This window comes from Beta vulgaris, chromosome 6 (assembly GCF_026745355.1).
Source record: "Beta vulgaris subsp. vulgaris cultivar EL10 chromosome 6, EL10.2, whole genome shotgun sequence".
NCBI classification, from domain to species: domain Eukaryota; kingdom Viridiplantae; phylum Streptophyta; class Magnoliopsida; order Caryophyllales; family Amaranthaceae; genus Beta; species Beta vulgaris.
Genome location: NC_079207.1, coordinates 428,209 through 454,321, shown reverse-complemented (window position 1 = coordinate 454,321; position 26,113 = coordinate 428,209). Strand labels below are relative to the sequence as shown.

The window sequence follows — 26,113 nt, the reverse complement described above, 5'->3', positions numbered from 1 at the left end:
AGTCATTTTATGTGTTGGAAGATTTCACGCGCGTGTGACAAGGATTTGATTGGTACCAATGCTAGCTTATAATGGTACCATTGTCCGAAAATATTGATACCTTGGTACCAACCCTGATAACAATTTGATACCAATGCCAGATTATAATGATACCATTGTGTCTTTTTTTGGGTGTTTGAGTCTCTTTTGGACTCCATCAGTTGGTTACCAAGTGTTTCTCTTATGTTATATGGGTGCTTTTTTTTTTGACAAATTATGGTTACCCTTAACCCATGGGACATTAAAAGAATGGGTTTTTGAAGTTTGGAACATAGTCCCATTTCAATCGTCCCATTCGAGCACCGATTTCGATTTTTCATGGCTGAAAATTGGTGGAATGGGAAAAACTCATATGGGTTTTATGATAGCTTTAGGTCTACAAAAGTTCTCTCGTGAAGATGATGATTATTATGGAGATTTTAGTGGTTCTTGGCCTAAAGAAGTTGACCAACATCCTCAACAGCCTCTAGCATATTATACCATTAGAGAAAAGTTGAAAGAATTGTTGGGTGATGATAAAAATGCAAAAATTATAGTCACTGGCCATAGTTTAGGGGGTGCACTTGCAATTCTATTTCCAGCAGTTTTGGCTTTTCATGGAGAAGTGGAGTTATTAAATAGATTGGAGGGTATATATACTTATGGCCAACCTAGAGTTGGAGATAGAGAATTTGGTGAATATATGAAAAAGAATTTGAGGGAGCATAAAATTAAATATTATAGGATTGTTTATAATTATGATTTGGTGACTAAGGTACCCCTTGATGATGCCTTGATGACATTCAAGCACTTTGGGAAATATATCGTCTTTAACAGCCTCTATCGCGGAAAGGTTAGACTTTGTTTACTTTAACTGATTTTGTTTACTTTAACTGATTTTGTTTATAATTATATTGGGGTTGTTTGATAATCGATTGTTGGCTGTTGGCTTTTAGCTGGTTTAGGGTGCGTTCTATTCAACTTATTGAACTTGAACTTATTGGACCTTATCTGAACTGAACTTATTGGAACTTATTAAACCTGATTGGACCTGATTCAACTTATTGGACCTGATTGGAACTTATTGGACCTTATTGGAACTTATTGGACCTTATTGACCTTATTGAAACTTATTAGACCTTATTGGCCCTGATTGAAACTTATTAGACCTTATTGGACCTGATTGAAACTTATTAGACCTTATTGGACCTGATTGAAACTTATTTGACCTTATTAGACAAAAACATTGACCATGAATAACATAAATATTACCACTAACATAAATACTACCCCTCAAAATTTTTCATGGAGTAATAATTATTATAATTCGTCCTTTAAAAAATAATGATTAGTAATTATCTCTTATGTTAATTATTTAACAAAAAAATTTACTATTTATATATTTGCTTATACATAACTTTCACCACTAATATATCTAATAGTCTTGTTTTGATTTTATAAAACACTAGTAGAAAATCAAAAATTTATATCTTTCATTGTTATTAGTAACGAAAACATGTTATCTCTAGTTATTTAAAGACGAATTGCAAAATATTATAATTATAATTATTATTATTATTGTTAACCTTAATTATTTGACCATGATTATAATATTATTTAATAGCAATATGAATAATCAAATAATAGACAATAATACAAGTATAATACTATACATTGGACCTTATTAGACCTTATTGGAACTTATTGGACCTTATTAGACCTGATTGGAACTTATTGCACCTGATTGGAACTTATTGCACTTGATTGGAACTTATTGGACCTTATTGGAACTTATTGCCCTTATTAGACCTTATTGCACCTTTTCTGAACTTATCTGAACTTATTGGACCTGAAACTTAATTTTTTAAGTTGAACAGAACGCACCCTTAGTTGGCTTCTTTGACTGGCTGGAAGCATTGGCTGTATGTATTGACTTTTTAAGTTAGCTGTTTAATCCAGCTGTTTGAAAAAGTGTGTGGCAAAGTTAATTGTGGTTGTTGGCTGTTTATTAGAGTTTTTGTGGGCCAATAAGCCAATCCAAAAAGCTGCTCCAGGCAGCTTTTTTATATTGGCTTAAAAACCAACTTTCAGCCAACCAGAAAGCCAATAACTAAACAATTTTTTTGACTGTCTGACCAAATTGAAAAGCCAAAAGCCAATGAAAAAGCCATTTACCAAACATGGCTATTAACTAAATTGCTTTTGTTTTATTTGGACTTATTATCTCTAAAAACAATTTATTTTGTTTGAAATTGTCTTACTTATATGTTAAGTCGTTGTCTAGAAAATGAAAACAATTTATTTTGTCTAAACTTAGGGCGTTCTCCCCAGCTTATTTTCAGTTCAGTTCAGATCAGTTCAGTTCAGTCCAGTTCGAGTCGGTTCAGTTCGGTTCAGTTCAGCTCAGCTCTTGACAATACTTTTACTCTCACACATCACTATTCATTTCAGTTCAGTTCAATTCTGTTTAGTTCAGTTCAACTGTTTTATGCCTAAGAGAACAGACCCTTAGGTTATGTTCTACCCAACCTATTTTCAGTTAAGTTAAGTCAAGTTAAGTTCATTTCAGTTGCAACCAATTTAGTTCAGTTCAGTTCCAATCAATTCAGTTCAGATCCAATTATGATTTCTATTAGTCATAATTTAATTCAGTTCGATTCAATTCAGTTCAGTACAGTCCAGTCCTATTCAATTTAGTTTAGTTCAGTTCAGTTGCATTCAGTTCAATTCAATTCAGCTCCAATCATCATTTATATATGTTAGCTATAATTTATCAGTTCAGTTCAGTTGCAAATCAGTTCAATTCAGTTGTTTTATGTCGAAGAGAACATACTCTTATCTGAATCCATTTAAACTTATGAATAAGTTAAACACAACGGATCCTTATTATAGTTTTTACTTTTAACCACTTTTTTAATATATATAGTACTTAATTCATTGAAAAAAAGCTCCATATCCATAATGATCGAGCCCTAGCTTTCTGTTCCGTTTCTTAAACATTTTATTTTTTCCCTTTATAACTGAAATGCCCCCTAATTGGGAAGTTTAAAAGGACATGGAGGGAGTTAAGATAATTAATTAGATGGATGAATACGTAATAATTAATACTAAATCAAACTGCATATATAGAGAGTAAGAACAAATTAAGATACAATAGCAACTCTATTTGGTTAGGATCAAAAAACAACATTTATACTTAATATGTAGATTGTTGCAAAAGAAACCATATACACATTACACAATAACCATAACAAGGATGACAACTTTCATTTATTTTGTTACAACCAGAAAATAGCATCTACACACTTATTTAATACTTGATTATCCAAATAAAGCATAATAGAATCAACCAGATGAGTCATTCTTAGCTTCTTAAAAAACATATATAATGTTTTCGGATGAGGCTTCAGTAGCAAGAACCTGAATAATCAAAGGCGGGAAGTGTGCACCACAAATGGAAAGCATCTTTAAAATCACAATAACACTTTCCACAACATGGGTACCAAGCACTGCATGGATCTTCATATACTGAGCAAGCAAGAGGATGAGTCTCGACATTAAACTTTTGAAGCATAATGTCTGAGAGAGGACGAACACCAAAAATGGTTTGAGGTTTCGTCGCTACTCGCTAGCATCACAAAGGCTAGCATCATTGCCAAACTAACCACCCCTACTTTCGCATTCATAGTTTTCTCACACCTAATAACTACTAATTATACTCTTTGTATAGGTTGCTTGTTTCTCACCTATTATTTGATTTCTCAGTGTACTACTAACTTCTGCAAATAGATGTTTTTATAGCAGAGCTAGCTACAAGGCTCTTATCACCTTTATAATATAAGTTAATACTATATGTTATAAATATACACAAAACAGCTTATTTGTCATTAGTTACGTCGAGATTCCTACTAAATAAAAATTAGAAAATGCAAGTTGCCTTTAGTCTTATCATGTTCCCTTTCACAACGTCAATGAATGAGCGCAGCAACTTATTAACAGGGTCTAACCGACTATACCTTAATACCCGTCGTTAGTTATTACTATTATATGCACTAATCATTGTGCAAAACTACAAACCAAGGTAAGATTATCAATGATTTGGGAGTAGATTCTTGCAACAAGCTAAGATTTCTCCCAAGATTTGCAATAAAGTATTACTCGTTAGAGAGTTAAAGAGAAAATAATAATAAATTTAATATTGTGGAGAGAGATAAAATGTCTCTACAACTAACACGTTTATTATTATTTTTTTTATCTCTTACATAAGGGTTGCCAACAACTCTAATATTTTCCAACAAAGACTTCCAAAAAGTTGTCATCACATCATTATTTCCCAATTTCACGCCCCTTAACGCAACTTATTGCAAGCTTTTGTATTTTTTATTAAGTAGTTGTTGGCTGATAGCAAAATATAACTATTGATATTAATGGTGTTATTATTTTAGACAAATTATTTTAATTATAATTGGTTGATGTAATACTTCCTCCTTTTCTCTTTTAGTAGTACCGTATTGACATAAGTTTGACACTATTCACTAACTTCGTTTTGACCCTCTCTTATACTATTTACATGTAAGAAAAAATATAGTCATGCGAGAGCGTTTAATTGTTAGATTCATCTCGACACGTATTTTCAAGATACCAACTTTTTATAATTTTTTCTTGTGCATAATGATATTAAATTTTAAAGTTAAACGTGCAAATTATTTTAAGTATGACCAAAGGAAAACTAAGGTAGTATTATTTTGTATTTATGGGTAAAAATCATAATATTGTTGATGTAATTTTATTTATAACTAAGATATGTTATCTCAAGTGTATTATTGTATGACATGGCTATGTAATGCTTTTTGTCCAAATAAACTAAAATACATTGTATTATGTAATGCTTATTTTGTAATATTGGTATGTAATGAACTAAAGCAAATGTTTGTAAATTATCATAAGCCGGTAGTATAGTGCAATTTGACAATATTGAATAAAAAACAGTTTGCAATTCCAAATTTCAATCATCAACGCCCGCCCCATTTCAATATGATAGATACTTATGTTATATGGGTGCCCTTTTTTTTTGTGACAAATTATGGGTGCCCTTAACCCATGGGACATTAAGAGAACGGGCTTTTGAAGTTTGGATCATCGTCCCATTTCAATTGTCACACGTGAAAACAGCTTTCGTAAGGATATTTAAGTAGCTAAGCTAAGCTATCTAAATATTCTAAACTAATCAGTAAGAACTAAGTATAAAACATTTTCTTGAAGTCCATCCCTTTCTTTTTCATTATGTACGTAAGGTAGCTATGCATGCTATCGATTTGTAAATTTGAGCTATAAATATGGCTCTTATAACAGCTTAATTATTTAACAAGACCAACTCCAACTTCGCAAAAACTCAATAATCTTTTTTATTTTGGCATTTTACTTTGATTTCTAAGGAGCTTAATTATAAAATATGGATGCCAAAAATTCTGCTTCTCATAAACATGTGACATTGCTTCCCGATGATATAGAGAAAGTTTCTCTTTTCAACCTCATCAAAGAGTTATTTTCTCCCAACATTAGCGAAAGTAATCTTTTAGAACACAACATTACTAAGGACAAAGAGAACAAATACTTTCATAGGAAAATGATAGTTCTCTCTCTCTTGATTCAGATTTTGCTTAAGCGCTTCATGGATCGTCCCTTGAGGATACTTGGAACTGCAATTGAAGATTTTCTTAACGGCAATTTATTTCTAAGTACGCATATACTTTCTCTCTCAACAAATATCCTAACCTATCTAATATATGATTTTATAATAATGGTTTTGTAGTTGCTACTATCTTGATGGTTATCATTAATTAGTATGCCATAAGTCTCGTATAAGATCGTCTTATCATGAAATCATGGTAAGACATGGATAACTTGTTATTCTGACATGGTCACTTTAAGATACGAAATGATCTATTATCTCAAAGCAAGTACTGGCCCCTTTCACTCATATAGTGACTCTTTTAACTTATAAAGTGATTCTATTTTTGAGAATAAAGTGAGATGGGCTTATACTAATTTTATGTATGATAATCTTACACAAGACTTGCTAATTAATATGAGTGTATGACCTAAGTAAGGGTACTTGAGAATTTCAATTACAAACTTATTGGTGTTTAAAAGAAAAGGTAAAGTACTTTTTAACATTATAAAGAGAAAGTAGGTCCCGTTTTCTTAACAAATTTTACTTACTAATCATTTGAAAGTAGTCAAAGTTATAAAACTTTGACCACGTATAGATAATATATTAAATAATCATGTATAATCTTATTAAATTTATAATTAATATGTATTTTCCCAAATTTTTACTTTCTTATAATTTTAATCAATTCCCTTTGTTCTATTTTAATTGTCATACTTTACGAATATTAAAAAGATCAGGGAACATCATTTATTATTATGTTTACCATTTTCTATATTACTTTTGACCAATAAGAATCAAGGGCATGTTCTATTAAGCTTATTTCAACCCTTATCAAACAAAATAGGTTCTATTAAGTTTTAATAAGTTCAATTCAGCAAGAATAAGGTCTGGGCGAAATTGATAGACGCTACGGACTTAAATGGCTTGATCCTTAGTATGGAGACCTATTAAGTGAAACTTTTCAAATTCAGAGAAACCCTAGAATTAATAAAAATGGGCAATCCTGAGCCAATTCCTTGTTTCAAAAGCAAAAAAAAAGGATTCCGAAAACAAGAATAAAAAAAAAAAGGATATGACACTCTCACAAAATAATATATGATAAATTCAAATAAGTTCGATAAGGTCTAATAAGTTAAATAAGGTCTAATAAGTTCAATTAAATTCGAATAAGTTCTATTTAGTTCAGATAATTTTATTTAAGTTCAAACAAGCAAAAACAAGTTTAATCGAACAAGCCTTGAGTTTAGTGGTACATTAAATATTTTTGTTGTTTAATACTCCCTCCGTCCGATAATATAGCGTTCGATTCTCTTTTTTCACGGAATTTAAGAACAATGGAGTAATAGGATTTCCCAATAAATTATATCTAGGAAATTCACAATTTGGGTTGGCTAGTCCACGGGCTGAGAAATCTTGTCCACACCGGTCTGCTACTGATTTTCGCGGTTTGAGAAGCAGTTCGGTGGTTCGTGGGCCTAGCGGGAAGGCATGAGAATTTTTTTTAAAAATTATTTGATCATTAAAATCATTTATTATTGTTAGATAAAACTTTTAAAATTAATTAAATATATATAATTATTAATATTAATGAATAATTTCATTATTTTTGAATTTTGATTGAATATAATATATGCAATTTGATTAAAATATACACAATTTGATTAATTACTTACTTGAGCTGGGCGGTTTTAGTAGCGGGCTTTCGTGGGTTGGGCTTACAAAATCTAGTCCATGGTCCACACACCAATTTCACAGTTCGAGCAGGGCTGGATCGGGCTTTTCTCGGGATCAGCCCACACGGCCCAAAAGACGGCCTAGGCTGGATGGGCTGGATTGGCCCGCACGGTTGGCAATCTCGATTGATGAGTGTACAAGTCGATCTATACTAAAAATGGAGATAATATTGAAAGATCAATATAATGAAGGAATCTATAATAAATTATTAGAATATTATAAAGTTTAGTTTTCTTATTGTTAAAACGACTCATCAACTTCTCATTTGTTTATTATGATAATTGTCTATGTCATTGGTTTAGTTAAAATTCTGTAAATTTAAAATCCTAGATCCGTCTCTGATCATACAATATATACGACAATGTAGTATTACGGGATCAGATTTTTAATAAATATTATTGAACTCGAAGCAGGAAATAAAAGAGAAAGGGCAGTGGAGGAAGACGACGATGGTTTTGTCTCTTTCCTTGGACAAATTGACACCAGGAAAGAGCTCAACAAAGATATCAAGCATGGAGATTCCAGATATTATCCTGCACTTACAATGATGGCATCTAAACTTTCCTACGAAAATGAAATTTATATTAGAAAAACAGTTTCTCATCACTGGAAGGTCAGTAATGACTAATGCGTATCAAATAAAAGTTTAAACTATGACCGTTAAAAAGAGCACAAATAATGGTGTCTGTAATTTCATACGTGCAGATGGAATACGTCAAGTTCTACGATTGTTACAATGGTAAGAGCGTTATTCTAATTTAATCATATACCCCAAACAAACTACATTAGGTTCTCTCTTTATAAGGGTCGCCTAATATTTTTTCTTCTTATCTTATTCAATAAGAGAAAATATAGCCTTAGCAAATAAAAATACTTTCGACAAAACACTAAAAACTTTAAAATGCCTTTTAACGAAGGCTCTCTATCATGCTATATGCATATGGTAGCCATGGCATTGCGCAATATCAAATACTTCCTCCGTTTCATAATAAGTGAAACACTTTTCTAAAAAAGCTCTCACATAAAAGAGACAAGTGTTTCACTTATATATTATCGAAAGGAGCGAGGAAGTATGTTTTTTTGGTATATATTGAATTTGAGGGTTTCTAGTGTGATCTTTATGATTTCCAATATTGATATATACTTCAAATTTTCAGTTATTATCTAACTAGAGTAAAACAAACTTGCTCTTGGCAGAGTCTCAAAAGAAACCAACAACACAAGCATTCATCATGCTAGAGGAAACTGAAGATGATAAAATCATTGTAGCATTTAGAGGCACCTCACCCTTTGATGCCGATGATTGGAGTACCGATTTCGATTTCTCATGGTGCAAAGTTGATGGAATGGGAAAGATTCATATGGGTTTCATGGTAGCCTTAGGTTTACAGAAATATTTTCCTGAAGATGAAGATTATTATGGTTATTTTCCTAAACAAATTAAACAAGACCCTCATAAACCATTAGCTTATTATATTATTAGAGATAAACTAAAAGAAATGACGACAAACAATAATAGGGCCAAAATTATTGTAACTGGACATAGTTTAGGTGGTGCACTTGCAATTCTATTTCCAGCCATTTTGGCTTTGCATGGAGAAGTGGAGTTATTAGATAAACTGGAAGCAGTTTATACTTGTGGTCAACCAAGGGTTGGGGATGAACATTTTGGTGATTTTATGAAGAAGAGTTTAAGAAAGCATAAGATTAGATACTATAGAATTGTTTATGGATATGACATTGTTCCTACAGTTCCCTTTGATAATACTTTGATGACTTTCAAACACTTTGGGACGTACATCCACATTAACAGCTTCTACCAAGGAAAGGTCAGCATATATACAATAACTCTCGTCTTTTATCTGATTCTTTTTTAATGAACTGAACTGAAGTGATTATTACTATTTTTTTGTCGAAAATTCACATATGGAATCCAAAAAACCGAAAACTTAGCTTGCTTTTATAACTTGAAGATTATTCCAGTATACCACCATACAAAATCTGAATGTAGATTACATATTATTCATAACTCCAAATATTAAGTTATAAAGTTGAATTTTATTGTCGATCAAGTTTCATGCCAAAAGAAACTCACTATGTCCCATTTTAATTGACAAATTCTTCATTTTAGGAAGTTTCAAAATAGTCGTCAAGTTTCCATCATTAAACAACAACAAAAACATGTAAGGTGCAACTAAACTCAACTTTCATTGGTTAAAAATAACATAAAAAATGAAAAACATAACAATAAATTATGCTCCCTTATTTGTTTTTATATTCCCAAAACATGACAACTAAAATGAGACGGAGGAAGTACACATTACTACTATAAGATCGGTGACAACCTTTTCTAAGCGTCTTAAAGTAGCCAGGAATATAAGCATAATAGTTGCATGTCTTGATACAGATAGTTGAAGAAGAGCACCAAAAGCTAGTCAAGAAAAATGGGAAAGAAGAGCGTGTGAAGAGATACTTGAGGCTTCTAAGAGTAGTAGTTATGATAATAATAAAGTGTATGATAGCAAGATTAAGTGCATTGTGGGAGTTAATAAGGGGTTTTATCATCGGCTTCACTATGGGGCCCTATTATAGAGAAGGTTGGCTACTTATAGGTTTCAGGATCTTTGGGCTCTTATTACCTGGTGTTGCAAATCATAATCCTCAAGATTATGTTAATGCTACTATGTTAGCCACTGAGGATCTGTTCAAATATTACCCTTCGCATACTTAGGCTTCGGAGGGATCTTCAAAAATGAACAATAGAGTAACTTGTGATGTTTTTTTTAATGTAAATATTGCCATGATCTTCTTCAAAGACCTTCAAAATCATGTAGCATTCTAACCTTTCATCAATAGGGTCTCAACTACTGTTGATCCGAATTCTAGAGGAGCTCTAAAAAATACTTCTTTCATTTTTTAATAGTTGTACACGAAGGAAATGACACATGTACTTAGAGTAGTTACATATATGCATGGAAGAGAATGAGGTGTTATAGACGTCCATAGTGAGATGTCAAAATGACATCTCACAAAAATTTGGTACCAAAATTAAGTCAATGTAGTATCAAGGTAGAGTTATTCGGTACCAAAATGTAACCTTGATACCAAACTGAAATTTGATACCAAAATAAAGTTAGTACCAAAAGACTCTATTTTGATACCACTTTGACTTAATTTTGATACCAAAAATTTTGTAAAATGTCAAATGAGTTGCCAATACTTTCTCAGAGAACCTCCCCAAAAGAAATGACACAATTAATTTGAATTCAAAAAAGGAATATAAAATGAAAGTAGTAGCAGCAAAAGGAACGACACAATTAATTCGAATTCCAAAATGGAATATGGTATAACTATAAAAAAAACCAAGGTAATAGCAGCGAAGCTTCAATTTAGGAAGAATCTCAAATGCATTATGCAACAATTCATTCATATATGCATTCAAGTTTTAAAAACCACATGGCTTAAACATTTGATAAAAGGTAACTTCCAAATCCTGATCTTTATCACATCTTCATTAAGTTGCAAATTCCCGACTGTCATCCAAACAAGATGTTCCTAATAAAGTATATAGAGCTCACGAACCAAATGCACTAGCTTGACGAATGGTGCGAACCGCTACCATAAAACAATCAAGTACAAATGATAATTCGAGACACCACTCTAGTACGGTCGGTACCTCCACTCTGTTCTGGAAGGCCTTGAGCTGCTGAAGCCATAACCTCCCCCCCACTGCAAAATGCCAAACAAAGACCAACATTAGGTATTTTTAATAAATTATATGACCATAAATCAGGAAATGGAGAATAAGATAAACTATAGCTCATTAGCTGCTGAAACAGGCATGTTCATATAATTTGAACATTGTGCAGCATATGCCAAAATCATGTGATGAAGTTAGATTAGACATTATTAGATAGTAAAATTCATTGTTATACAGTCTCTCATACTCACATCATCAAAATCTAGGCTTGGAGTTGGATACATTCTCCCATAACTACTACGCATAGGACCATAGCTGCCATACGGTTCCGGATTGTCCATAAATTGACCTCCACTGGGACCAGCATCATCAACTGGGGTAGCTGAATCTATGGCAACCTGCAATTATAAACAAGAAATGGTGAAGATACTAGTTATGCTCAAACAGTCAAACTACAGAGTGATTTCTAACACCAGCACCAACCATCAAAAAGAATTTATTACAAGGCAGCTTAGATTACCTTGACTAAAACAGAAAGCATAAAAGAGCGACAAAGAAGGCATCTACATAAGTCTCTCTTAAAACTGAGATCACTAATTAGTTATTTGAAGTTGCAAAATTGATCAAATAAATCACATACTTGAGATAAAATTATGACACAAATAAAGATGAAGAGTTGGAAGGTTAAAAAGCAATATAAAGGAGTGGAGATATGCAAATATAATGGTGTTCAGTGTTTGTCATTAAAATATATTCATAAATTTAAGGAGACTAACCAACAAGTTCTGGTCGAACCAAACAAAATAATCTACATTAGAATGCTTCAAATTCCAAAACCCACACTCACGTGAATATTAACATACACCCATCAAACGTAATACGTAAGTACCATGTAGTCGTAATAGTAATTGAAAGCTATTGACAAATTCCCTTGCTTAACTCACTCCTCACCTTCTTATGAAAGCAACATGTCATCCCAAGGTCAGCACAGAATAATTTAAAAAGTTTTCCTTGCTTACCGGCTGTCCTAAAATTTCATGAGACCGTCTAGCCACTCGATCAGCAACACCATCTTCAGAAAAAGTCACAAAACCAAAACCACGGTGCCCAGATCTCTTGGGATCCTACATCAAGGAGTCACGTCCTCAGTATATTTCCCACAAAGAAACTAAACAACCACCTCACACATGAAAATAAGAATACCTTTGGGATATAAACATCCAAAATGCGACCAAATCTACCAAAATACTGGCGAAGATCATCCACGGTTGCTTCCTGGGGAAGCTTTCCAACGAAAATCTTTCTGCCAATTCCCCTCATTGGTTCCCCTAATGTTTGTCATAAGAGCATCACTAAACTGCAATTTACATAGTACCTCCAGAACATGCAAGAGACACAGACAAGCAAAAGAAAGGGCCTTACTTCCATACAGAGAATCTGGATGGTCATACAAGGTAGGAGTACCTAGTGCTGCATATCTTGTAGCAGCACTTATATAGGCATTGTATGCACCATATCCACTAGGACCACCCGGACCACCATGACTACCATGACTACCATGACCACCATGACCACCATGTGGACCTCTGCTAAATGGCCGGAAATCATCTTCCTAAAACAATGAAACACAGTTTCAAGTCATTAGTGATAGTGACATTAACAAAAGAAAATTTGTTGCTCCATCATAGGATTCAACAGCTGTAAGAGCATGGTTACATAATACATGCTGCAAAGAAGAGTAGAGAGAAAGAGAGAGTAGGATGACAAGAGAGTGACCAAATCACAATCATCAAAAGGTAATCTTTCTCTCTCTTCCATGAACAGCCAATGTTTCTCCTCTTACAAACCATGGCTTTCGCCGGGGATAATCATGCTCAAAAGAATCATGACAGAAACAAAGAAACACGAGAATTGAATTACCTTGGGCGTTGCCCGATCAACAACTACATTCGAACCTCCCAACTCATGAGTATCGTTCATCAGACTGTCTACAGATTCTGCATTATAATTACAATATATGATTAATGTAGATTCAATGATACCAGAACCTACAACAAACAATTCGGCACAGAAACAAGCTCAGCAACTAGAACACCACCCCCCACCCCCGACCACCCCAAAAAAAAAAAAAGAAGAAAAAATTCAAGCTTCCATGTATTCATATGTATGAGATGGGTAATTGGGGTGAAATCAAATCATCAAACAAAATTTAGAGAAAATGAAAATGGATTTACAATGAAGTGTAGCATCATAAAAATAAGAAACACTGCCTCCATATACACCATCCAGAGTCTTGAAGAGAGATATTTCTATGCTAGTGCTGCGAGACAGTTTGCATAACTGCATGCTTACGTCTAAAGTGTATAAAGAACCTGGCATCCCATTTTACCCAACAGTGATGTAAGACAATCAAAATAGGAAAGCTATCTGATCCTACAAATATGATTTCCAACATTTTTTATATTATAGCAACAATATTGCTTTATCAAGACAGTGCTCTTAATCAAAACAACAAATCTTCCAGAAGTCCTAAAATGTATGAGATCCAATATCTTCTATCTTACAGCAAGAAGATTGCAGTGTCATCACTGTGATGTTATGTGAGAATCTAGTACAAAGACGCACCAGAAAATTGGCCCTAAAAATGGTGATCTTGACTCTTCAAGTAGATACACTTACAACCCCGAAATGTAATTTTTCACTCTCTGTACATGTTACTGTTAATCAGTAACTTCACCGATCCTTAAATTACAGACGCCCTTTATAGAAAATTCCCAGATATTAAGGTCAGGTTCATTGGAGTTCTAAGGGCATCATCTTAGAGATATTTCCTATCCTGGGGAAAGTGCATTTTTCACATCCCAAAGTATTTACCAACACCTCTTATCTCTCCATTTAATATTCATATCCTTGTTATTATAATATAGCACATAACGTATAAGACTCTTTCCCCAACCTCCAAAAAACCACTTAGATAATTTTCTCAGTCCCTCCTTAAGCACAAATCTTTAGCTTAAATGCAAGATATGTAGACATCAGCAACTTAAAACATAACAAACACCATGAAAAATGCTAATAAAAAGCACCAACTGGAATTGGAAATAAGTTTACCTGAACTAGCAAATGTAATAAACCCAATTCCACGATGGCCTTTAGTGGTGGGATCCTACAGCCATCCATTGAACAAATGTTGAGCTCAATCTCAACTTTAAGATAATCAAGCACTAGTCATTTAAGTACAGAAGAGGCACTCAAGAGTAAATACTAAAAACTTACTTTAGGCATATAAAGATCAGTGATCTCTCCGTATTTCTCAAAATGGCTGAAAAGTAGGTAAGAGGTAAAAAAAAGGTAGGAATAAGATGAAAAATATTAGAAAAGTTAAAATTAGAACTGCACAAATCGTTGAAGTAACTGAATTCCAGACAATGCAAAATTTACCTCCGGAAGTTGGGTTCGGTAACAGATGGAGCTATTCTAGCCACAAATATCCGAGTGATCTTTTTTGTTGATGATCTCATCATCTCTTCCTGCAAAATTCTCCATGTTCATAAACAGAATACCAAGAATAAATAGAAGCAACCGCTGAAAAGAGGGTGAAACTCTATATAGCTTCTAATAATGCCAAAAAAGCATAACAAATGAAAGAGACCTTTGGTGTTGCCACTTTTACTTCCAGCGCTCTGTTGCCAAGCTGATGCTCACTTGACAATGCTTTCTGAAAGATATGTATGAGTACAAATCAATTGGCTTCAACACAAGCCCAAAAACAAGGAGCCAAAACTAAAGCAGATAAAAGAGCAATGTCATCCACAAATTCTAAATCATAAGAAGTCGATCATGACAAGGAAAATTTCCCAAAAAACTATCATCCCATTCATCAAATTTAAATCATAGACTTGGTCAAATCCTGAAAAGTGATGCCTTGGTTCTTTGGCTGGGTTCAAGAAAAAAAGTGCTAAAAGTCCATATGATTTTCCACTGTTATACTTCCTCCGTTGTTTTTCTACATGTTAAACTTCACTTTTCACGCATGCTAATGCAAAACTTTGAGAACATATATCTCTAATTTTGTATATGTAAAAAATATAAAAAGTACATATTAAAAAAATACATATCAAGACAAATCTAACAAAATCCAACATGACTATATTTTTATTCACGAATAAATCACAAACGATGGTCAAAGTGAAATTTGTAATAGTGTAACTGTCAAAGTGTAACATGTAACAAAAACGGAGGGAAGTAATTGTTTTAAATTTGAAGGTAAAAGTTAATAGTAATTTTCAAATTCTTAATCTAAAAATAAACACTCATGTTGATATATTTTTATCACTGATTTCAAGACATTACATTGTTAACTACTTTGCTTTCTAATTCAATATGGTCGAAGAAGCTCGCATAAAGAATCCAAATAAAAAAAAACTAGGTTCCTTTCTAGTAATATTCCCAAGTTAAAGAAAGACACGGATGGAACATTTATGAATCATACGGGATGAGGAAGAAAAAGTAGGAGAGAGCTATACCAGAAGTCTTTTAATCATGGATGACATTGCTATTAAAATATAGTAAAAGTTGAAAGGAAAAGTATATGCAAAAATTAAGAAGCTTTAAGAAATAGCTATGGTACCTTAGCATCATCAACAGAAGTGAAAGTGACGTAGCCAAAACCACGTGATCTGCCAGTATTACGTTCCTAAAGACAAGGGATAAGGCAGGAAAAATCTGTTTAGTAGCATAAAAACAAAAAACTTGCAAAACTAAAATCAATGTAATGCATTCTCTTACAGACAAAATGGAGACAGAAACAGCAGAAAATGAAACATATGACCCTAGAAAGGGAAATCAACAATGGGTGCTGGAACTAGCTTACTCAAAGGGGGGAAATGTACCGGATATACAGGTTAAAAAGTGCTCAGGGGTTTTTTCAGTATGGCAAATCAATTATTGTATCAACAATGGGCCAATTAAATGGAAATTTGGGGTATAACAGGTTATTATCTGAATATTTTAGTAGGCAAAGTGCACTGCATGCATCAACTTTTTTCCAAATTGCAGATTTCAGGCCCAATTTCCAATTGGAACCTCTTTTTACCAAACATGTAAAAATGCTGATAGATAGTCTCAATCCTAAATTTAGTATGCCAAAAGATTTACCATTTAACATGGCTGACATCAAAAACCACAAAAAAGGAGCAAAATAATAAATAAAGGAACTCCATTCCATAACTACAACTCTCAAAACATCTATTATACATCTCCTTCACTAAACTTACGGAGGGTTTCGCTAAAATTCGGAAAGGGTGGTAAGGGTAAATCTGGAACCATAATACCACAGTGAGCGCACTGCAGATCAAATAATCCTTAGCTGAACTTCAGAAAAAAAAAACTAAAACCAATAAAAGCATAAAAATTCATTGATTCTTGAGCAGCAGATATCATATGATTATTAATTGTGCTCACTGGCAGCGCCAAGGAAATTTCGAAAGGAAATTTTAGGAACAAAACAACCATTTGAAATATCTTCAGATTAAAAAAATATAATAAACCTTGATATGTCCACACTTTCACAAACCATGCTTCTTACCTTAAAAAGTAATCAAGTCAGAAGCCTCAAGCCTCTCAGGTCTCAACACTAGGGGAATTCTTAATTAGCAAAGAAAAAAAGCATAATTTGACTATTGCATAGAGTAAAACCAAATTGGAGATCTCAGCAATACAAGATCAATAACATTTACGTCTATTCTGTGCTGTAAAAAAAAGTTTCCACCTAGGATCAAAAGAGAGGTTGGAATTAAATTCTATCTTCGACACATGAACTTATACATTATCCCGGAATTGCCAGCAAAGTATAAACATTCATTCAAATCACCATAACATGGTAAGCACAACTAGTTAAGGCTTGATTGGTCTAAACTCTAAAGCAAACAACATGAAGAGTGGTGTTGACGAAAGATAATGCTAGATATAACAGAAAGAATGAAGCATTTGATACCTTCATAACAATGCAGTCCTCCAATTCACCAAATTTAATCATGTACTCCTTCAACCCATTGGTATCGACATCCCAAGGGATACCAAGAACCTGAAAAAGAACCATAAATGAATGGATTATATGTAAACCATCCCACTTTCCAAGCATATCAAAGAAATACTTATTACATTCATATCACTTACCACAAGCTTTCTCTCCATGGAGACGAGGGGGCGAAACACGGCGAACCGAAAACCCTAGAAACGCTGGAAAGTAGCAGAAAGGAGCAGAAGAAACAACCTGAAAATTTGAAATAATCGTCCTCTCTCTCCTCCACGAATTCTCGCTCAGCTCTCGAAGTCTCACCTCTCTCTCTCCTTTTCCTCTCCTCTCACACTCGTAGCCTGCACATAATAAGCACACCTCTTTCTCACACACATACATCGTCATCGTCATTTTATATGTTCAACCCCCAAAATTTACCCCAAATTTTCCAAATAAGAATTCAAAAAATTTCAATTAGCACTCAAAAGAATCAATCAATTGAGGATGAGATCCACAAGAATCACGAATTTTACAAGGCGAAAAACAACGAAAACAAAGATTAAGTATATACTTTATTATAAAAAATACAAAAACCTAATGTTACCTTTCGAATTTTAGGGATTTTGGAAAACCCTAATCGTCGATTTTCTCTCTCTTTTTCCCACTCTTCTCAGTTCTCCCTCAACGGCGATCTCTAAACTATCCCCTTTTTTCTCTCGCTCGTTCGCTCGCGCCGCTCAGCCTTGATATGATACGCAAATAACCCTTCGCACCGGCGTACAGCGGACTTATAACCCTTATCGGGAGAACTCTATATTAACCACCCTTTTTATAATTTTTGTTTTATAATTCGCCTCTTTTTTTCTTGCCAAGTAATGTTTTTATGTTGGTTTTTTTTTTTGTCTTTTATGGTAATGGTGGAATGAAAACCAATTAATCAAGCAAGGCTTGTTTATTATAGTTTTTTGTTCAAAAAGAAGGAAAGAAAAATACGCAAAATCAGAACAAGTAGTTTTTAGTTTTCAAAATTGACGTGTTCAATATAAGTAAGACTGGTTTTAAATTTATTATACATCTTATATCATATTACTTTTATATTTATAAAATCGAAAATTGGAAACTTCCTGTGATACCAAACAGGCTACAAATAATACTTCTATTTATAAAAGGAGGAAAAAGGGGGGAGAGAAATGTTATGAGGAAAAAATATTTTTGCATACTAATGTGTGGTTTTGCATAGGGGGTTCTTCTTTATATATTTGCAACATTGTCTTTACCTTGAGCACATGTTTCCTTGTTAAACATGAGAATTTTGTTTTCCCTTCAACAATAATATAAGAAAAAGAAAAAATCATGTATGATCTTTTAAATCTATTGCAATGTGATTTCGAGATATCAAATTTTATAAAATCCGTTATTACAAGGTTGAAGATCGGTTAGGCTTTAGTAGAGTATTGAACTTCTACGAGGCAATTATTCCTAAATAATGCCGAAGATTAAAGAATCATTCACAATGCCATAACATGGGCAAAAATGTGATTATGGTCTAATTTTGACTGAGGCTCGAAAAAATCTTAAAGCCTGGTCCAGTTTTTCCTGAGTTGGGATAGAGACAATTGGCCCAAAATGTAACTCAAATCCTAGATGTAGGCAACTTTTACGCAAAAACTCAACTGTCACGAACTCTACTAAGTTCTCTTTTGAAGGATCGCCTTTACTAAGTTAATTGTGTCTCGAAAGTGATTGCTTGCAAGCAACCAACAGAAGCATCAGTCTGACAATAATGAATTCTATATAGAGGTAGTTTCTGGATACATTTGTTTCTTGTTAAGTACTCTGATTTTGTATATCTAAATAAGTATTTGTATATTGTTTTAAAATTTGTATGTTTCTAGGTAAGCTAATAAGTCGGCATGTATATTGGCACAATTTAGCCTTATCGAGTATTCCACTAGAGTAAAATTATAGGGTGTTCACCGATTATAGAGGTTATAATTGTTGAAAATTTTGTATGCTCTATAATGAAAATTAAATGCATTGTGATCTCTTGTGCACAAATTAAAATAAGAATCTCTTATCTTGTTTGATACCAATACCATATACTACCATGTAAAACGAAAAAAAAACTTTCTCTGATTTTTTATCGCACCATTTCATTTTAAGCATTATTCATCAACCAACTTTGTTAAGCTATCTCGCATAATTCTATAAAAAAAAAGTCAATCGGGGGCTTGTTAGATGTTTCTCAATTCAAGAATTTCAAATATCAAATTTTTATAATTTTTACTTATACAAAATTAGAGATATTGATATTCAAAGAAGCAACTCGACAAATGTGAAAAATGATATGGTGCAATTAAAAAAGGAAAAATATAATTCTAATAATCCAACATTTGGATCGTTAGCTCAAATTAATTCCATCTATTTCAGGTATATTACCCTTAACCCAAACTCAATCTGGTTTTGATTTCAGGTCAAAAACTATCACCCGATCCGTCATGTCAGGCTTCGATTTGACCCGAAACCAACCACATATGACATGATTTATATTTTATAATTGCAATAGTTATAAATTATAAAATCAAAGCATTGCAAATCGTAATTTCAAATGCAGTTAAATCAAGATTCAAATTTCAAAATCATAAATTAGCCACTGGATTTAAATTAAAAGATGGCTTTCGCCCTAAACAAGTTTATAACTAGTGAATTGGGGACATAAATTATAAAAGTCGGGATTTTAGATTGATCAAGCCCGAACCTAATCCAAAATTTAAATCAGGTTGTTAAAGTTATTTTCGGGTTCAAAAGGTCAACTGAACCTAATCTATTAAGGTTTCAAGTCAGGTTGGGTCCATCCATTTTAATTTCCGGTCGAATATCTAAATTCAAACACAAAAATTTCAGGTTAGGTTCAGGTAAAGTTATCAGGTTGGGCAACTTTGAAAAAACTTTGCCAACCTTAAATTACTACAACTGGATTAAGTTTTGTTATTTTGTGACGAAAATATTAAGGTCTGGTCAGAAATTTAAATTATTTTTGTGAGTTTTGAGATGTTTTATTTTGATATTCTACAATAATGGTCTATGATTTACGTACCGATTGAAGTGCTTCTTCCTTTTTCTTTTTTTACTATGCAAACTCGTTCTAATGACCCTTTATCAATGGCTCCTTTCTTCAAAGTTTTGTCCTAAAACAAGTAAGCTCAAATTAACTAAAAACTCCATTAATTGAAACTCAGCATAAAAAAGGAGGAACTTAAGGGATTTTGAGAAGCCCAAATTTCCTTTATCGTCAACATCACCACCCTGATATGGGGCAAAATGGGATTGTTGGCGGTGGTGGGTGGGTGGTTATGTGTTTTAGTTATTTTAATTTAAATTTTAAATTGAGTAATTAGATTAAAACGAATTAGAGCAAGACATGTGTCCAATTAACTTATTCTAATGGCCACCAACCTGTTTCAATAGGTCAGGGTTCAATATGAACGGATTATTCTAAAAGATCGAATTATTAAGAAATAGTCAAATGGTGAGATTAATTTGAGCGAACGATCCAAAATTGGATTATTAGAAACAATTTTTTTAAAAAAAAATATTAAAAATACACAAATGTAATGAACAAGCGAAATGGTTTGGGCTTAACAAAATAGATCCCATCAAAAAGATGTATCCCCTCATATCTTATAATCTTTTAAACTTAGACAAACTTTTTTTTTCATATTTGGTTTGGTAATGTTGTGGGCCTGATCCAAGGTCTATCTGGCATATGATAACCTATTTTAGTGAAGTCCAACTTGTGAGAAAGGGTGAATGAGGTAACTCCCACAATGATTCTAGTCATTCTACTTAACTAGTACTTTTTGCAAATATAACTAGCTAACTTTGCATATCAGACTCATTAGGAACAAGGGAGAATGGTAAGAGAATTCTCACTCCTAAAGAACTTCTAATGGGTTTAGATCACACTAATAAGTGTTGCCAGGTAGGGTGAGAAACTGATATGACATGGTAATTGTATACAATAGTACTTTATTTAATGAGAAAAGGAATAATGTACATGGTGAGAGCTAATATGTGAGCAAACATTATACGCCGCCACGTATCATCCTATCTCACATATTGATATGGCACCGCTTTGTCTCTAATCTGACATTCATATGCTAACATGTCATTTTCTTAGAAAATGATCAAAAAATTTGCATAAGGATCTCAAACCTATGTTCTACTTTGTAAAGTCGACCGCTAAACTGTGACATGTACTTGTGACAAAATGTCAGTCCCAAACTATACACCAATTTTATCTTATTAAATTACCCTGAACATTGCCCATATCCAACAACTAGTTTATAATTTACAACAAAATAATGCTAGCATCTATTTTCCATAAACTCTAGAACGGGTAGCAAGTAGAACAACTTCTAGTCGATGAGTTCAGTCGGAATTTTTTACAAAATGAAGGAATTTTAGAAGCTGTTTTCAAAATATTTCGGCTTCTAGTCTGATCACCATCACTAGATAATGAGCTTCTCATCTTTTGTGATTTAATTTCTGCCCTCTGTAATTTCTTAATGATTTTTTCCATTGATGATGCTCTTTTCTTTTCCAGCTTATCCTGCAACAAAATATTCCAAGGGTTTTTAATCGAAACATCTCACTGAATTTATAGCACTTATATTATCAGTGATTCCAAAATTATAGCTTTATTTCAAACTTTTCCAAACTACTTTGAATTGTGCTGACATTTTAACTCGATTTTTAAATAATGATCCATAATAGATGCAGCCTATTATAACTTGGGATAAAAGATAAATTTGTTCTTTTGGACTTACTCCCAAATCCCCAATTCTTCAAGCCGATTTCGTTCAATCTTCGTGCTCAATTCAATTTAGTCTCAAAGACCACTTTTATATTACTCTCCTTGTCCCTAATTGTCATACTATACTTGATGAAAGAATATAGATCACATTTAAATGTGTAGTTAAAATATCACATTTACCCTTATTATATAAGCTTTTAGACTTTCCATTAGTCTTTGGGGTGCATTATCTTCACCATATTTTATTTTATTAGGTACTATTGGATCTGTCAATTTGATCAGTATATTACTATCTTAAAGATATTTTATTTTATTAGGTATTTTCATCTTATATTTTCACCTTATTAGACTCGGGGTTTTATCCCTGGCCCTCGCTCGTTCAATTTCCAAAAGGAATTAAATTAGGGCGTTCCGGATCTTTTAAGTGGTTTGGTTTAAAGCCTAAAAATCTCCTTTTGTGTTGTTTCTGCTTAAGGTCTCCATCGGGGGTTCAAGGGGGGGAAGCAAAGGGGGAATTTCATTCCCGACCTCACCCGTTTAATTTTGAAAAGGAAATTAAATTAGGGTGTTCCGCATAGTGACCCATTTGGCTACAGTTCCCTATCAATTATGCTACTTGATGGAGTCACAGAGGGAATATCATATATCTTTATTTAGGCTTTCCTTTTCGCCCTTTCAATTTTCTCTTGATTAGACTCGAACTATATTTTTCAGAAGTGAAGAGAATGCACCCTCAATTAAAATTTGAAGTAAAAAAATATCATTAAGATAGTAATATAGGAAAATAAAAGGTTTAGCATATCTATAAAGTGGTTCATGATTTTGGAATGGCTGGGATTAGAAGTGTGACACATGACCCGGAATATACCTCAAGTTTTTGAAGAGCTGCTTCAGCTTTAGCTCTCTGCAGATCTTCCCATGCATTTATCTTGGCTTCTTCTTTTTGGGACCTGCTCCAGCAGAACATAAAGTCAAATTATTCACTATACATACGTCTTTGCCAATTGGACAACAAAAAATGTGTTGTCGTCCTCTTTAAGTAGCTACATACTTCCTCTGTTTCTAAATAAGTGCAACACTGAACACTTCAAATTCAATTTGGGAAGAGAGTAAGATGCATGAAATTCAATTTGAATGAGTGAAAATAACATACTTGGGGATTTTGTTGGTAGGCACAATACCGGCACTTGAATTTGAGGGATAATCTCTATCATCATTGAGAAATGGTCCAGACGTTGTAGCACTTACTTGCTTGTCCATTTGCACATCCCTGACTTCAAATTCAACAACATTCTTTTTGGGATCATTTAGGAGTATTGGACAAGGAGAAGTAGTAGAAATTGAAGATTTTGGGGTCGAAATTGCAGAACAAGGGCTGCTACTTTGACTATCTGGAAACATTTGAGTAGCCATGTCCCTTCTTGAAATAGCACGATCAAGCTCAGGTTCACCACTACTGTTATCTTGTTCATCAACATTAGCATTGTTCATGCTCTCATTATTCTCATCAGCCAAATTCACCACTTCACCTACTATTTGATTTGATTGTTAGCATAATAGTAATACTCTAAAATGCATTCTCAACAATATACTTCTCCTATCTCGTAATAATTGCAACATATCCTATTTGCACATATCTTTTAAAACCCATGGGAAAAGGAGAAATATAGCGATAGATAAAAAGTGTGGGTCATGTGATGGGAGAAAGATTAAGAGAAGATATTATTAAATAAAGAAACGTTGCAATTAATATAAACTTCCAAGTAAAGGAAATATTGCAATTAAACGTATCCTCAACATGTATAACATGTTATTGGGTACACTTACAACCATGAACCATGTGTAGCCAAAACTGTTTATTGTTGTTCATTTTCTCCTTTGGGGCTAGAAAATATAGTCTTAGATTATATTCTCTTCAGTCTTATCCATTTCTTTTGCATAGAGTTTTAGGAGAAATAAAGTTGTGGGACATTAAAAAAAGAGAAAAAATTAATTTCTATTAAATTGAATGTATGTTTCATGTAAAGTTAGTGAGTCTATTTCAAAAATAGAAACAAAAGAAATGTGGGTAAACTAATAGGGGACATCCCTGAAAAAAATACGGGTAAATTAATAAAAATTGAAGGGATTATTTAACTCTTTCTTTTTTATCAACGTGAGCCATGAAGGGAGGGTGATTCAAATCTTAACCACTAGGCCAAAGACATCCTTAATTATGGAATATTTAACTCTAATTATATAAAAAGTACCTAAAAGTAACTACATAATCACCGATTAAATTAGTTTTTTTAAAGGGACCTATTAAATTAGTTGATTCTTGTATGATAGTTTTCTAGTGATTTTTCATCATTAAACTGTCAATTTAATCAATTTTCCTTGGCATGAGTAAAAGAAATCAAGGATTAATTTTTTTGTGTGGCACTTTTAAGTAGAAAGGTAAATACATTAATCTAGATGGTCAAAGGTGGTGCAGAATCAAGAAATCAGCTTCGAAATATGGTTTCTTAATAAAATTCAATATTATGCGGTTACTTGTACAAAATCATATATAGATTATGATTTTGACCAAAAATTTTATTTTAGTGTCATACACTCATTCTCTATGCCTATCACAATTCTTACCTAATATGGAGTATATGGTTGTATTTTTCTTTCATAGTAGTAACATACCTATTACCTAACATGGTGGATAGGTGCCTTGCATAAACCTAACATAAGACTTTCTGAATTTTAACTGCGGTAGCCCTTTGAATAATTCCCCTAACAAGAAATGACGCTTACATTGTATTATGAAGAAACACTCTATACATCTAAGAATTTGTTTGGTTAACCTTCAAATATATGGGAAATTAGAAAACCTAAGAAGTAGATATATGTATTGTTGTTTGGTTGGCAAAAACATGGGAAGTAGAACTTCCTAGGAAGTTCTATTTCCTACAAAATAGAGGAAATAACTTACTTATGGCCCCCTAGGTAAGTGGAAATACCCATGGGAAATAGAATTTCCCATGTTCAACCAAACAAAAAAATGTACTTCCTAGGAAATGAAATTTCATGGGCAATGCAAATTTAAGGAAAGCTATACTTCCCAACTTCAACCAAACGACCCCTAAATCTATACATTGGCACATGAGTCATTACACATTCACACTCTTCTCAAGCGTTTAATCAATTCAAAGTGCATTAAATTACCTTGGGTAGGACTAGTCGGCCCGCTCCATGAGTCCAACCAATGAGTGGCATGCCCAGGGCAAGATCTCCTACCTCCTTCACTTGCACCACCACCTTCCATGGCAAATCTTTCTTCAAACCGGCCCGAAGCCAAGCCCGAAGGCTCAATCGTAACCGAATTTCTCCATCTCCCACCATTAATCACCCCTACCCCCAACACAGGGGAGAAACTATTATAACCACTACCATAAAACTCCGGCCCAACCGGGCCTAGCGGGCCACTCTTAGATTTAGCCCGCCTTTGGGACCGGGCTATTTGATAGCCAGTCCTAGCACCATCCCCAGCACTAGCCCCGCCATAATAACAATAATTACTATTAGTAGAAATATTCCCCAAACTAACAGGACTAGAAATCCACCTCTCAGCATCCTCCCATTTAGAAGGCAAAGTCCTCCCACTACTAAATGGCATCAATGCCGCTGCTGCTACATATCGTCGGCTACGATAGCTCGAGCGAGGAACACGCTCCGAGCTCCAACCTTTCGGGAGCCCGATGCTCGGACCTTCTTCATCATCGCCGCCTACGCCACACAACGGCGTTTCAGGGCTCGGAAATGTGCCCGACAAAGTGCGAGAGCTCATCAACTTGCTGTTAGCCATTTGGTAGTTTGGCTAGCCTATAGTATACTAGTCAGTACTCAGTAGTCACTACTCACTAGTGTGATTGTTGCTTCATCTCCCTTTTTAACGTACGTCTCGTTGTAGCTAGCACGGTTGTTTTCAGCTGAAGAAGTTTTTTGATCTTTCAATATTGCTGTTGATAATTTGTTCCTTATATTGTATGGTAGTACTTTATGATTGGACAAAACGATGGAGAGTCGGTCCAAGATATGAATTTGTCTAAATACAAAGTCACAAGCTGGGTGATTTTGAAATGAAAATTTGGAAATTTCCTAACTTGTGAAGGAATATGTAGCTGT

At 33.5% G+C, this 26,113-nt stretch overlaps 4 protein-coding genes across 5 annotated transcripts; 2 read left to right on the top strand and 2 right to left on the bottom strand.

Moving 5' to 3' along the window:
* The first annotated feature begins 338 nt into the window (after positions 1 to 338).
* LOC130591710 (triacylglycerol lipase OBL1-like) lies at positions 339 to 983 on the top strand. Its single transcript, XM_057395455.1, has 2 exons — positions 339 to 871; positions 975 to 983. The coding sequence occupies exons 1-2, from the start codon at positions 377 to 379 to the stop codon at positions 981 to 983; spliced, it is 504 nt and encodes a 167-aa protein (XP_057251438.1). The 5' UTR covers positions 339 to 376.
* A 4,426-nt stretch (positions 984 to 5,409) lies between these two features.
* Positions 5,410 to 10,236, top strand: LOC104883777 (triacylglycerol lipase OBL1-like). Its single transcript, XM_048647529.2, has 5 exons — positions 5,410 to 5,756; positions 7,840 to 8,039; positions 8,132 to 8,165; positions 8,624 to 9,255; positions 9,834 to 10,236. Exons 1-5 carry the CDS (start codon positions 5,471 to 5,473, stop codon positions 10,155 to 10,157), a joined length of 1,476 nt encoding a protein of 491 aa, XP_048503486.2. The 5' UTR covers positions 5,410 to 5,470; the 3' UTR covers positions 10,158 to 10,236.
* Positions 10,237 to 10,832: 596 nt separating this feature from the next.
* LOC104883751 (uncharacterized) lies at positions 10,833 to 18,001 on the bottom strand. Its single transcript, XM_010668306.3, has 14 exons — positions 17,750 to 18,001; positions 17,304 to 17,504; positions 17,122 to 17,211; positions 15,757 to 15,822; positions 14,779 to 14,844; positions 14,568 to 14,656; positions 14,403 to 14,448; positions 14,238 to 14,292; positions 13,047 to 13,123; positions 12,549 to 12,738; positions 12,330 to 12,454; positions 12,146 to 12,250; positions 11,378 to 11,524; positions 10,833 to 11,155 (listed from the first exon to the last, which is right to left on the bottom strand). The coding sequence occupies exons 2-14, from the start codon at positions 17,319 to 17,321 to the stop codon at positions 11,087 to 11,089; spliced, it is 1,143 nt and encodes a 380-aa protein (XP_010666608.2). The 5' UTR covers positions 17,322 to 17,504; positions 17,750 to 18,001; the 3' UTR covers positions 10,833 to 11,086.
* Positions 18,002 to 21,418: 3,417 nt separating this feature from the next.
* On the bottom strand, positions 21,419 to 26,113 carry LOC104883752 (uncharacterized). 2 transcript variants are annotated; one of them, XM_010668307.4, is made up of 4 exons: positions 25,154 to 26,113; positions 23,115 to 23,493; positions 22,830 to 22,911; positions 21,419 to 21,757 (listed from the first exon to the last, which is right to left on the bottom strand). In XM_010668307.4, the coding sequence occupies exons 1-4, from the start codon at positions 25,791 to 25,793 to the stop codon at positions 21,536 to 21,538; spliced, it is 1,323 nt and encodes a 440-aa protein (XP_010666609.2). In that variant the 5' UTR covers positions 25,794 to 26,113; the 3' UTR covers positions 21,419 to 21,535. The 2 variants fall into 2 exon arrangements, with proteins under 2 accessions (XP_010666609.2, XP_010666610.2); XM_010668308.4 differs by having other exon boundaries at positions 23,115 to 23,490; positions 25,154 to 26,106.

Excerpts from the sequence above, each read along its gene's own strand:
- LOC104883751 (XM_010668306.3), bottom strand. Across the intron at positions 12,251-12,329 it reads TGGATGTTTATATCCCAAAG|GATCCCAAGAGATCTGGGCA; the intron begins GTATTCTTATTT and ends TCCTTGATGTAG. Across the intron at positions 11,525-12,145 it reads ATGAAATTTTAGGACAGCCG|GTTGCCATAGATTCAGCTAC; the intron begins GTAAGCAAGGAA and ends TTATAATTGCAG.
- LOC130591710 (XM_057395455.1), top strand. The coding sequence starts at position 377 with ATGGGAAAAACTCATATGGGTTTTATGATAGCTTTAGGTCTACAAAAG.
- LOC104883752 (XM_010668307.4), bottom strand. The coding sequence starts at position 25,793 with ATGGCTAACAGCAAGTTGATGAGCTCTCGCACTTTGTCGGGCACATTT. Across the intron at positions 23,494-25,153 it reads GCCGACTAGTCCTACCCAAG|TAGGTGAAGTGGTGAATTTG; the intron begins GTAATTTAATGC and ends CAAATCAAATAG. Across the intron at positions 21,758-22,829 it reads CAGCTCTTCAAAAACTTGAG|GATAAGCTGGAAAAGAAAAG; the intron begins GTATATTCCGGG and ends ATTTTGTTGCAG.
- LOC104883777 (XM_048647529.2), top strand. The coding sequence starts at position 5,471 with ATGGATGCCAAAAATTCTGCTTCTCATAAACATGTGACATTGCTTCCC. Across the intron at positions 5,757-7,839 it reads TAACGGCAATTTATTTCTAA|GAAATAAAAGAGAAAGGGCA; the intron begins GTACGCATATAC and ends AACTCGAAGCAG. Across the intron at positions 8,040-8,131 it reads CAGTTTCTCATCACTGGAAG|ATGGAATACGTCAAGTTCTA; the intron begins GTCAGTAATGAC and ends TCATACGTGCAG.